At 30.7% G+C, this 13,685-nt stretch overlaps 1 protein-coding gene and 1 long non-coding RNA gene across 4 annotated transcripts in view; both read right to left on the minus strand.

Moving 5' to 3' along the window:
- Nucleotides 1-7,934: 7,934 nt before the first annotated feature.
- LOC105830730 (WD repeat-containing protein 44) overlaps nucleotides 7,935-13,685 on the minus strand; it is a 58,535-nt gene continuing 52,784 nt past the window's right edge. For all 3 annotated transcript variants that reach the window (XM_028194784.2, XM_028194785.2, XM_036293755.1), the window contains 2 exons: nucleotides 12,238-12,525; nucleotides 7,935-10,100 (listed from right to left, as the gene is read on the minus strand). In XM_028194784.2, the coding sequence (XP_028050585.1) occupies nucleotides 8,364-10,100; nucleotides 12,238-12,525 (2,025 nt within the window). In that variant the 3' untranslated portion in view covers nucleotides 7,935-8,363. The remainder of the gene's footprint in view (nucleotides 10,101-12,237; nucleotides 12,526-13,685) is intronic.
- On the minus strand, nucleotides 11,848-12,240 carry LOC114255616. Its single transcript, XR_003626844.2, has 2 exons — nucleotides 12,150-12,240; nucleotides 11,848-12,015 (listed from the first exon to the last, which is right to left on the minus strand). It is a non-coding gene; the product is annotated as an uncharacterized LOC114255616 (long non-coding RNA).

Consider the following 13,685-nt stretch of genomic DNA (forward strand, 5'->3'; position numbering starts at 1 on the left):
GCGACACTTTTGACACAAATCGACACACGTCGCTTTCCATTTAGAATTTTATTCAAACTCAATCGACACTCTTCGACTCTGCTTGGGAGGAGAGTTAGAGTATGTTTTTTAACTAGAACGTCATGTGCACGTGAAAGCGATTTTGTATTAAAGCAAATTATTCGGTTTAGCGGCGCCAAGTTTTTGTAGTAAAATTTGTATTAAAATATTTATTTGTAATATTTGTACAAATAATTATTTGTAAAAGTGGATGTTTTAGTTCGTATAAACATCCATTTTCATAGTTGGCGCATTTTCTTCATATCAATACTTTTGTAGAAAATTAACTTTTTGTTATTTTAAGGAGGGAAAGAGAATTTTATTAAAATTTCGTACATTTGTAGTGCCAAATTAAAATTATTTTGTACAAAAATAGATTTTTGAGGGTGTTTCATGCGCGCGTATACTTGGCGCTTTTTTATACCTTTTTTTAAAAAGGTAATTTTGTTGCAATTTCACTCATTTTGTAGTGTCAGATATCTCATTTTTTTAAATAATATATATGAAAATCCTTAAGACAATTTTAAAGTCTATATCTAATTAAAGATCGAGATTCAGAGTAAATTAAAATATTTAACAAAACAAAGTTATATTAGTTTTTTTTTATTACATTTTAATTCATTTTCATAATATGCCTATTATATCATAGCTAGAAACACGGCTGTCCAATTTAAAGATTAGTATAACACTATGTGTAGTACAATCAAATAAGTATATTACACAAAATTTTCATTTTTTTATTGAAAATAAGTATTTAGAGATAAGTTAATATTATAAAATTTTATAAATCTAATGCACCGTTTAATGTGATAAATCTAAGGTCAGATTAAGGTTAGGTATTAGTTTATCCACATATGGCACATACTGTTCGTTACGTGTTCCATTTATCTATGACAAACTGTGTTCGAGTGTGTTAATTTGTGTCGATGTGTGTCTCCTAAAAAGAAAGCAGCCTAGGTCAATAGTTTCTAAGATTAAAGTCCGCGATGCTAGAACTTGGTCCAAGTTTGCGGTCCAGAAAATGTGTAGCCAAATTAACTAGCAAATTTTAATTTACTTATGTATAATTATATATGTACTTATATATGTACTTATTATATACTTACAAATAATTGGATTAATAAAGTTAATGTCACAAATAGTTGTTTAATTAATTCAAATTTTTGTTTTAAAAGTTCGGCGTAAATTGTGCAATTTTCTACTGCGCATGCGTACCACTAAATCTTCGAAAGAAAAAATCTCCGGCGGCAAGAACTTCCTTTTAGAGGTGTAGAGTGGGGGTAATAAGGTAAAACTATCGAAGATTTTTTCCTTTGGAGATTTCTGGGACATTCCTAAAAACCCACTAAAGAAGTTTAAAAAACTTTGATGCCTACTCCTACCAAATTGTCAAAGTAAAAAAAGAAACGATCTTCGATCTAGATCAAAATTAATGTTATCTATGATCTAGATCAAATGTATGAAAAATGATCTGTAATCTGATCTAGATTTAATATTTTGATAAAGATCTTGATCTGATCTAGATTATTTATTTAATGATCTATTACAACACTGGTCATAACACTCGTTGTAACTCACAAATTGACGAAATGTATAGCGTTAAAAAATCGCTTAGTTATAATAAGTGTCTAGAACGGAGGAAACAAGTAAGTTTGTGCAGTTCACTCTATATTGTTACATTTCTTTCTAAAACCTTAGGAAAAGCTTACATTCAGCCTTGTATATTTTATAGCAAAGGAGTGAATTTGCTGGTACAAACTCACAAGCTTACGTTTCCTGAAAATTTGAATCCTTCGGATTTCGCACTTGATAAGGACCTGAACTAAGGTCGAAACGTTGTGCTATTTGAATATTAATAAATTGGCTAGTTCGTTGACTACTAAAGAAATTTTAATTATTTTTAACCTTGACTGGTGACTATAAGGACTATAAGGACTACATTATTTTTATTTAGTTTATTTAGATAAAATTTAGAATACAGTGGTTTTCGGGGACACTGATTACGTATCTGACACAATTTTGAATTTTAAAATTTTGATGTCAGATTCGTAAACAGCGACCCCGAAAACCCGTGTATTATGAATTTTATTCAAATAAACTAAATAAAAATATTTTTGGTCCGCCATATTAGATCCGCCATTTTAGATTTTAAAATTCTGATGTTAGATTCGTATCAGCAATCCCAAAAACCTACATTATAAATTGTCACATCAATGTTACTTAATGTTCGCTCTGACCTAAATTTTTCTTGTAAAAGATTTTTTTTGTTAATAAATTAATACTTAATATATACAATTTCATAATAACAATAATAGCACATAATTAATAACTTGCTAGATGCTAGGTGTATGATGCTAGAATCATATCGATTTCAATTATATATCTTATTGTTTAGACTTTAGACCATAATTATTTGCGCACATAACCAAGAATAGCGTATATATGGAGGCATTTATCATTAATTCTCGAATATTTTGTAATACAACTTTAATATATATAAACAATGTTAATACATTAATTCTCTGACCGACCGTAATATGTTAAACATATCCATGAGTTGTAAATCGTCTAACTTTTATTAAATTTAATTTTCTTAGCTTTATTTTAAACTGCACGCCGACAGGATTCGTCAGATTTAAGACACAGTAACTAAGTTAATTTTGATGCTCAAGAGCATCTTGAAATCCTCTCTTCCCACCTTCCCCGAAAAACTGTAAATTTATTGCGAAAAATTTTTGGGGAAGATGGAAAGGGAGCATTTTAAGATGCTCTTAAGCATCAAAATTAATTTAGTTACTGTGTCTTAAGTCTGACAAATCCTGTCGGCGCGCAGTTTAAAATAAAGCTAATAAAATTAAATTTAATAAAAGAATTATATCCATTACTAAGATCCGATGCAGATCGTTAGACGATTTACAACTCATGGATATATTTAATATTTATGGTTAAATAAAAAAAACCTTTAATTTGTTAAAAAATTTTAATTAAAAAAAATTGGGAGTCGAGGTATTTTGTTAAACTTTTTTTTTGTTTTAAAACTTAAAAGTACTCTTGAAACTATACAACCATTATTAAACAAAACTTTTTTATCTTTTATATTTCCAACGATATTCCCCAGAAAAGAAAAATCATTTTATTTCAAAGAGGTGTTTTACTCCCCTCCCGCACATAAAAAACACATGCCTTAGATTTTTGTGTTTAACAACATATTTCAAAGAGAATCAAATCAGCGCCGAACACTCGTGACATGTCCCTTGTTAAAGAATTTCACATCATAAATTACAATACTAGGATAAAGTGAATAATTACTCATATAAACAAAAAGATGTCTTTCAGATTTCTAAAAGACATCTTACTATTTCTTGCGATATCTCGCATTTTTTACGAAAAAGTATCTTTTCGCGATCTAAAAAAATGTCTTATGCAACAGTTTGAGATATTTTTTAGATACCTGGCAATGTCTAAAAGACATCTTGAAGAAATCTGAAAGATATTTTAAAGATATCCAAAAGATTTCTTTTAGAAATCCAAAAAACCTATATGAGACACCTTAAAGATGTCTTTTATACGTCTTGAAGACCCTTTCTAGAATTTTAGACATTTATAAAGGTTTATACATTTATGCGGAGGCACAGAGAGCTTTCTTCGAGAAGAGGTGCAAAGACCCATAAAATTCTCTCCATCAGAATGCAAAAAATCTATTACGTAGGGTCTAAGAAAGTTGAGAGCTTACTACGATTGCTACCGTAGGTTAATCACCATAGGTGATCTTCTTATATCGCTTTCACAATGTAAATTACATCACGAGAAAGGTAGCATCGCGTCGTCGCCTATAGCGGCGATTCCGCGAACTACGTCGCGGCTGCCGCGACTGCAGATGCTGCACGCGTGTGCACATTATATTCTGGTGAATATTTCACCGCCACATGAACTACTAAATTATGATTTAAAATATCTTTTTTTAAATGTTGAGTAATAAATATATAAAAATGTTTATAGACATTTTAAAACAATTCTAGAACTGGTCTTCAAGATATATGTATAAAAGACATCTTTAACTTCTAAACGATCAATTTTTTGGTCGACTTTTTTAATTTTAATGCTAAAACATTTTTGTCCTTGTCAGTGAGATGAACTACGAAGATGACATCACTCTAGCACCTAATATTATATTAGGCGGAAATTCATTTAAAAAAAGTGATTATTTTTTTGTTGTATTTAAACTTTATATTGTTTATTTTTAAAATGATTGTTTAGCGTCATTTGCATAAAAATGTGTTAAAAAATATGTATATAATAATATAATTATGTCGCACCTTGTGAAGTATGAGACAGTATATAAAATGTCATTAAAGTAACATATCAATTTATTCCGAAATAAATGCATATATTATGATAAAAGAAGTAATTTTAGGTAAATAAATATATAATGTTTTCGCTAAAAATTATAACCCTAATATTAGGCTTATGGTATGACACGGATGAAAATATTAAATCGTTAACATATTATTTCTCGCCTCCATCACAAATTTAATATGGTTGCAGTGGGCCAGGATCTTTAAAATTTCATTATCGATAAATAATGAAGTTTTATAGACCTGCGAATTCGACATGCAACAAATAAAACTCTTTATTCAGAGATATCTTATCATCTGTACATTCTTGTATATTTCGTTTTCCAGATCCTTGTCTTTGTCTTTATCATACGTACTCTGTAATGCTAGCGCCACACTGTGCGCGATTCGTACTTCGTAATTCGTGGAGATTCATCATTCGCTACTGTAAACTTTCCACACTATTCGCGATTCGCAATATGTCATTCGTAATTCGTCATTCTTTAGTTTATTGCTTCGACCAGTTTCAGCAGTATAGATGTTTAATTAATCATTGTGCCAAAAATGTCTTCTAGAAGTACAAAAACACGATAATTTATTTACTCGGTTTCTGTTATAGCAGCCAAAATAACAACTATGAATCATCGCGAATAGTGTGTCGTGACACGAATGGATTAATTCATATTGATTCGCGTCATTTGAGATTTGTCGAAAAACCACTTGGCCAGCGAATCAGTGTGAATGACGAGTCGCGCATGACAAATCGACGAATTTTCTCTCCACATTATGCATGAACGTTATATGAATCGCGAATTACGAATACGCGCATAGTGTGGCGCTAGCATAAAAAAACATGTAAATTTATCTCCACTAGCTTATCTTACGACATAATATTGATAAATTTTTCTCTTGTGAAATATATTTACAAAATTGAATAAGTTAATTCTCCTTTTTAACTAAATTAAATTAAAGCTAATGGCTTATAAAATTAATTCAGTTGCATTAAAAGTTACACAAAAAATTAATTAACTTGATTAAAAATAACGTTAAAATTAACAAAGAGATGCCACCATCTGCTAATTCTACTTTCGAATAAGCCATAATGCATTCGAAAGGGAAGAAAAAAAAAACAAAAACCGTGTTTTGGCTTTTAGGTAAATGAGCCTTAATTTCTGAAAAAATTGCATCTAAATATATGCATTTTCGGTCGATAAGGTAAGCACAATAGAAAGCCGCTTCTCCACATGAAGCGCAGTGGTCGCGGGTGCTAAGTGCGCGCCTAGTATCAGTGCAAGCTGGGTTCAAAACCAGTTGTAACAATTTTTTCAGCCTTTATGTTAATTAAATTTATTTTCTAAAAAAAAAAATTTTTTTGCGGTTTTAATAAATTTCTATAATGTTATTAAATATAATTAAAAACATTGACATTCTTGTACAATATTGTGGGTGGAAATTTACATAAAAACATTGCAAACATAAATATTTCTCGCACCATGAACATATTATAAATGCAATTCGCGTGTTGCAAATACATTTTTTATTATGTACATTGGCACGGTGGACCAGAAAACTGAAAAAATGGCCAAAATACTAAAAGAGTTCCAATTGTTATGAAATATAATAGTCCAAAGTTTTTGAGGTTGCTGATTTTGAATCCGAATGTACTCAAAATTCAGAAATTTAAAATAAAGGATCCAATATAGCGGACAAAATTACTAAAAATGCTTCGATTGTGTAGCAATTTGATACTAAAAGATTTTTTGAGATCGCTGATTTTAAATCCATATTCAAAATTCTAAAATTCAAAAAAAGTGGACAATAAAGAAAACACTAGAACGTCGTTTTTTTTAAGAAATGGCAAAAGTATCGTATATGCTAAAGAAATTTATTTATACATCTTAAATTATGAACAAATAAATATAAGAGACGAAAAAGGAAGGAAAAAGTAATAGGAAAGAAATACACAAACTATAATTCAAAAGCAAAAAAATTAAGATGCAAACAAATATTTATTTTATTACCTATTATACAATTTTTTCTCTAAAAAAACAAAGTTTGATTGCAAATTACAAAAATATCTATAGAATTAATCTGCAAGAAATACAATTATTTATTTGTTGTGTTAAAGTAAAAATATTATTAGTGAACTATTTTTTGCAAACAAAATATTCGGACGTATGACAAGTATGCATTTATTAAGCAACTACAGTGCAATACCAGTGCAATGGGAATGACACATACAGTAGAGCGCCTGATCAACGGTTGATCGGTTGTTGCGGCATGTAGAAAATTCGCGCGGTTACTCACTTTTCATATTAAATAGTAATATTTATGAAAACGGGCAAAAGTGGGGATATCTATTTTAAAGTACAGATCATAAACTACACGTTAGTATGGGAATTTTTATTGATAACTGCTGAAATCTCGAGGAATCTACGTTCGGCAGCAGTGCTTTGCTGAAAAATTTGATATGTTATTAGAATGTTGCATTATTTCATGAAATGATAACTATTCAAATAAAATGGTTATTTTCCTTATTTATTTATGCCTAAGGAAGAAAAAAAAACAGAAATAATTTTAATCTTTACGACTAATATTCATACGACTATTATTCAAACAAAATAACTTAACCACAGGCAAGACAAAAATTAAAACTTATTTTTTGATCTTACACTACTATAAATTGAATAGGAATTAATGAATCAGCAAATAATTTTCCTAAAAACTACTTCAATTATTGCTGATTATAATAATCATGTCTCCCAGCTCACTGTGGGTGGAAAACACAATTTAAAAAAAAAAAAACAAAAAGTATGCAAAATAATTGCTTGTTACTGTCAAAGTTAAAAAATAAACGCGACATTGTACAAGAATGTCAGAATTTTATAATAAAAAGTGTATATTATTTTTTATTATATTTAATAATATTATAAAAATTTATTAAAACCACAAGTTTTTATTTTAAAGAAAAAAGAAAATAAATTTAATTGGAATACCCGCGGCCACTGCGCTTCATGCCAAGAAGTGGTTTTCTGTTGTACTTACCGTCGAAAATAAAAAACATTTAGATATAATTTTCTCAGAAACTACTCCCATTCACCCAAAAGCCAAAACACAATTTTTGCTTTTCACTTCCTCTTTCACTAATACTAATGCAGTTCTATCTCATTCAAAAGTAGAGTTAGCAGATAGTGGCATCTCCTTGTAAATAAAATTAAAATCATTATTTATATTAAATATTTTATTTGTAAATTAAGTTTATATAAAAACAAGAAATATCGTTTCTTCACTTAAGAATGTTTTCTTTTGTAATTTTTTTCTTTTACAAAGATAAATAAGTTAAGAAAAAAGTTAATAAGTTCAAGTTTATGCTTAAGAAATAACTAATTACAGTTAAAAATTAATTATTTAAAATTAGAATTAAAATTATTAACTTCTTAACTTTATTATAAACTTTTAACTTTTTAACTAGTTAACTTTTTAACTCTGAATGATAACTGTTTTTTTTTAACAGTGGACCAGCACCATTGTAATATAAAGTTAAAAAATTTTACAAATCCATTGGTAAAGAAAATATTCAAAATATAAGCACATACAAAATTAGTTTTACTTAATACAATAAAACGTTCAGTAAAATTATAGTTGCTTCCAAATGTGTTACATTTCAAATAATGTAAATTATCATTAAATTTAAGCGTATAAACGTAATGACAAGAAAAAATGTCAACACATATCATCACTTTAGACTTTACACACACACGCGCGCGTACACACATACAGAAATTAGTGCTAATACTTGATGTAAAAATATCATTAAAAGAAAATAAAACACCTAATTATGGTTTTTCTCGAGATAAACAACCAAAAGTTGCGCACAAGACGAAAGAGAAGCGTTCTCGCACGACACACGAGGATACGCTCGCACGTACATCATCTCGTTGATCAATATGACTGTCGCATAGATTCATAAATTATTACGTTAATATTACGTTACGCAAGTGCAGATGCTGGTAGGGAGCTGTGTTTTGGTTTTGTTTTGTTTAAGAAAACCTTTATGCAACCATTAAAATCAGCGCTTACAAGAACGTGTCCTCCACAACCTTTAGTGCGTTGCTCGACAACAGGATCAATAGGAACATCTACATTGGAAGTATTTAACACGTCTTTTTGTTCCTCCTTATTCTCCCAGCGTTCTCTTGCTTCGATCTGTTTGATAATACTATCTGGATTCGGCGCAAATACAGCACATGTTACTACGGCATTATGTGCTTTTATGCCTTCCCAGAAATCATTTCGATCTCTACGAACGCTGGAAAATTTGGAATAATCGTGATGGGTTTTCCAAATATAAATGCACTGATTTTCAGAACCGCTAACTATATATTGACCGTCTGGACTAAAACTCGCTTTAATTTGACTACTGATATTAACGTATCCTTTGTATTTACATGACAGGTTCAAATCTCTCAAATCATACAAACGAATGCGACTGTCGTTGGACGTAACCAATATTTTGTCTTCTCCTGGCATAGGTTCGATTCCGCTGATTTTGCGACCGGTAGAATTTTTTCCCCTTGTCGATCGAACGTGTATTTGCGTATGATATTTCAATTGATCGGTATTATAAAATATGCAACGACCGTCGTACGAGCCCACAACCGCAAATTTTCCGTTCTGACAAAAGTTAGCCGCGGTAATCAATTTGGTTTGCCCGTCTACTTCGTTCCATACTGCAACCTTTTTATCAGGAATATTCCATAAACGTAATTTGCCATCTAGCGATCCTGAAAGAAAGTATCGGTCGTCTCGTGGGTGAAATACTATAGCCGTTACAAAGTCAATATGTTGAAAGCAACATAGGCATTCCTTGCGGGATATATGCCAAAGCCGTACAGTTTTATCCATCGATGAAGATAAAACAAAATAGTTTTTAGACCACGATACATCAAGCAGATCCGAAGTGTGACCGGTGTATGTGCAAAATGGTTTTGGCATAAATGGGCTTTTTGTTCCTTCGATCTCGCTAAAGGCACTAGCTACAACATTAGGGTCTTCCATCGACTGCTGTGAAACTAACGATTCCTGTGAAGGAGTAGGACTGACCTTCTCCGCGTTATACTTGGTTCGCATATCCTGAAAATATGTGAAAGCATCTCGTAGGACCCAAATCCTTAGAACGCGATCTTGTCCTGCAGTGGCTAACAATCGACCGCAGGCTGAAAACTTCATACACCAGACGGGACCTACATGTTCCCCGCTAAGATCTTGAACGTGCTGCAGACAGCTAAACTCATATGGACCTTTGTGGCTGTTTGATGCTTTTAATTTTATGTATTGTTGTTCACCAGGATAAACTTCATCCACTATGTCCATGACATCCTCTTTATGCCTCGCGTGCGATACTTCTTGCGCAATAGATTTAGCTTTGTCCATTGTCTTTTTAACAGTTGATCCTAGGAATCGTTTCAACTTTTGTGTTCGTTTACGAACTCTATCTACGGATACATCTTCATCTGGGGGTATACTAGATATTTTACTGTCCACGCTTTCCTCGTCACTCTCCTTCTCCTTCTCAAGACTAGAATTGCTTATATATTTAGATTTAGTAAGTCTCATAATGTGTAATGATAAAGGATTGATACATTGCGGTAATTTATCTTCTGCTATACTTAATGGCACCTGTTCCCCTGTATCTAAATTCGTTACAGGCACTTGTTCCAAGATTTCCTGGAAAAGTATTTTAAATTATCATATCATTTTTATTTTAGATATCCTTAACACATGTGGAATATATATGCGTTTAGAATAGGCATGTCTAAAACTCGGTTCGCGAGCTAAAGCTTTTCCTCTTCTTTACCTCGATAGAACGAGACAGACAGTAAATAAAAAAAGAGAGCCGTGCCTGAATACAAGCCTATTTAAGTTTATGTAACAAAAACGCCGAGGAGTCCTCTATGCTCTTTCTGGCAGTTGTCGCATATTTCACCTATCCTGTACCTGTATAAAGCCTATTATTGCTACATTTTTTAAACATATTCTTTCCAGATGTACTCAAATTTTGTAAAAAAATTTTTTTTAATATCTCGGTCTTTGCGGGAATTTTATTTTAAATTTCTGATAAGATTAGCAAGCTTTTTTTAAATGTAATTTTGAAATTTACTTTGTTTTACATTTTGCAATCATATAAAGAAAAATCATAATTTTTAATATTAATTTTCAGAAAGTATTAAAAAGAAAAATTGGGAACTAAATATCATACAATGATTTGTTTGTAATAATGTAACTCATTAAAAATATATGCAGAATATGAAATGTGATTAAATACACAATTCAGAATAAAATACGCAATATAAATTTTATCTCTTTGAGACTTAATACATTCGTAGTAAAAAACGTGTATTCGTACCAAAAAATACTGAGAAAAAGTAAAAATTTTTAAGAAATATCTTTTTTTATTCTTGAAAATCATGGATTTTAATAGAATTTTACTAAAACTTTTATTATCATTAATTTTTTACAAATTTGTCGATTCACAAAAATCTACGTAAATATATGGATGTATATGCCACATTTATTGCTAATTTTAATAATTATGAGTAAAAAAATTATAATTAATTGTCGATATTTTATAGTATAAAAATTTAGAAAAAGACAATAAAAAAAATAATTTGTCAGAGAGAAGTAAAATTTAAATTTACAAGTAAAATTCCGAAAATTCTCTTGAGTTCCAATAAAATTTCGTGAAAATCCATGGTGTTCAAGAATAACAAAATAATTCCTTAAAATTTTTCAAGTTTTCTTGGTTTTTTCTGGTAATACTTTAAATTTTTATTACGAAAAATATAAATGTGTTTGACATCTATCTATTTAAGTCTCAAACAGAGAAAATTTACATCGCATACTTTATTATTAAATTATAATTTGTTTCCAATAAAAAGGGCTCTTGGGTATATGCCGCGTCCCAGTACAGCGTTACGCCGACATTTTGTAAACGTTGCAGTTTGCATCATCAGGGCTAGAAACTTTGATATTGTATCTGATCGCGAAATGTAAAACTATAATTTAATTGTAATTTACTTGCATTTTAGGTACCTATATATTTCAACAACAAAAATATCAACAACAAAAGTATCAAGCATTGTCGAGTCAATAGAATAATATTAAACAATCTTACTAAAAAATATATACTGAAAATATACATATATAAATACATAAACAATACTTCCTATAATAAAAAATAAAAGTTAAAAAGATTGGTGTACAATGTAATGAGCTTCACAGACATAGAATAATAGACTCGCACATTGGATGCAATTAGCAATAACCAATAAGAGCTCTGCTTTTTCAGACGTCGCATCCGTCGCAAGATTCGGTGCAACGTCGTTCGAAATATTGCCAGTTTCAACTTTCGTCGCTTGCAATGCGCGATAACCAGCACCATGTTATATACAGAGAATATTGTCGAAACTGTGAATATATTTGGATGTTTTAAAAATTTATTAAGATTTATTGATGCATTCAATCTCCTTTGTATTTCTAGGAACATTTTTTAAACTGAAGAGATAGAATTATGTAATTAATAAATTATTTTGTTTTTACTTACGGTATATATTCACTATCAATAAATACTTCAGTACTTTTTCTGTAATATAAATACCTTAAATTATACTAAACAATCTTTTAATATTACAGTCATTTCGTCGCGTGTCGCGTTTAATCGCTTTCAGTGTGAATGCAGAAAAATTATTTTTTACGAACTCCTCGCGCATTACCTACCACGTTCAGTATGCCATAAAGGACCATTAGGCGCTTTAGCTCGCAAAGGTTTTGGATAGGCCTGATTTAGCATAATTGATTGACAAACCATGTCGGTAAGACGCTTGCCAGAGTCTGTCCTAGTCCTTACAAACATATTTAATTGCTTAACCAAATCTTGATCACCAGCAGATTTACGCCTTTCTTTGGAACTTTGTGGGCTCATGCCCGAAAACTTATGTGGGCCTAGAGAATAACGACCCATACTGTTGCTCGATGCTGATCCTAATGGACTACTAGATTTTTCACTCGATCGACTAAGCAAATCTGCTTTCATTCTTTCTACCCTTTCTAATTCCTCAGTAGATGGACCTTCTGCTTTTAGCTTATCCTCATCCTAAAAAATACATGTATTTACTGAGTGTTCCATTTTAACAGAAAAACAATAAAAGGAGGGCTGGTAAAAAGTAACAATTTTAGACCATCAACCAGCGCCTAAAATTCATATACATTATCGTTGCTAATATTCTACAAAATGCAAAAATATTTTTTTGAAGCCTAAAAAGTTCCGATAAAAACTTGGTAAGATACAAAAATAAAGTACAATGTTATGCTGTAGATCTTCAAATATTTTACGCGGTATCCTCAAAATAGGTGATTTAATTACCTTTGTGGAATTATTATTCAAACGTGATATAAATATCGACTGTCATTCAAAATGACTTATCCAATATAGCAGTATGTAAGTTTGGAAAAGTCATAGGCTGCATTCGGGGAGACGCTATTAGTGCTACTAGAATCAATCTATCTTCATTAAAAGTAGAAGAAGAATAGACTGATGCTGATAACGCTAAAAGCATCTCCTCGAACGCATCCATAGCATAGACAAAGGTATAGACGGAGTCTTTCAAGAAGGGCTGAAACCGTGATAAGGGGGGAGGGGGAGTCAGTCGCAACTGCGTCGCGATGTCGTGAATGAGCTGAACTCTTAGAACATATAGAATATATAGATATGGAAGGGAAATGCCGATGTTTTCTATGGACCGACAGTGTGTCCAAGTAATGTACGAGAAAAAAAGCTATACATGGAATAATTGTCCTTTGTACGCATGCATCGAAATCGTTACTGATCGTCACGCAACAACTTCGACGCATTCTATATAACCGAACTCCTCGGCACATAGTAAAATAAATAAATAAATAAATAAATAATTAAATAAATAAATTTTAAATTACAAAATTTTTTGTGTTTATTGTGTTCTTTACGGCAATCGGGATAAATCGGTTTCCTATTATACGTAAGTAAATTAAAATGTACATTTTTGTATTTATATTATACAATTTATTATATAATGCAATTAAGGTTAGGTTAGGTTTTGTGAGGAATTAAATAAATATGCATATTATGTAAGACATAAAAAATTCTTTTATCAATAGATTTCCCAAGCAAGAAGAAATTCGCAAGTACTGGCTGACATTTTGTGGGATTAATGAAAACGTTCTTAATACAGCCAACAGATTATGTTCAAATCATTTTTGCAAAAAGGATTTGAAGAC

Source organism: Monomorium pharaonis, chromosome 1 (genome assembly GCF_013373865.1).
Source record: "Monomorium pharaonis isolate MP-MQ-018 chromosome 1, ASM1337386v2, whole genome shotgun sequence".
NCBI classification, from domain to species: Eukaryota; Metazoa; Arthropoda; class Insecta; order Hymenoptera; family Formicidae; genus Monomorium; species Monomorium pharaonis.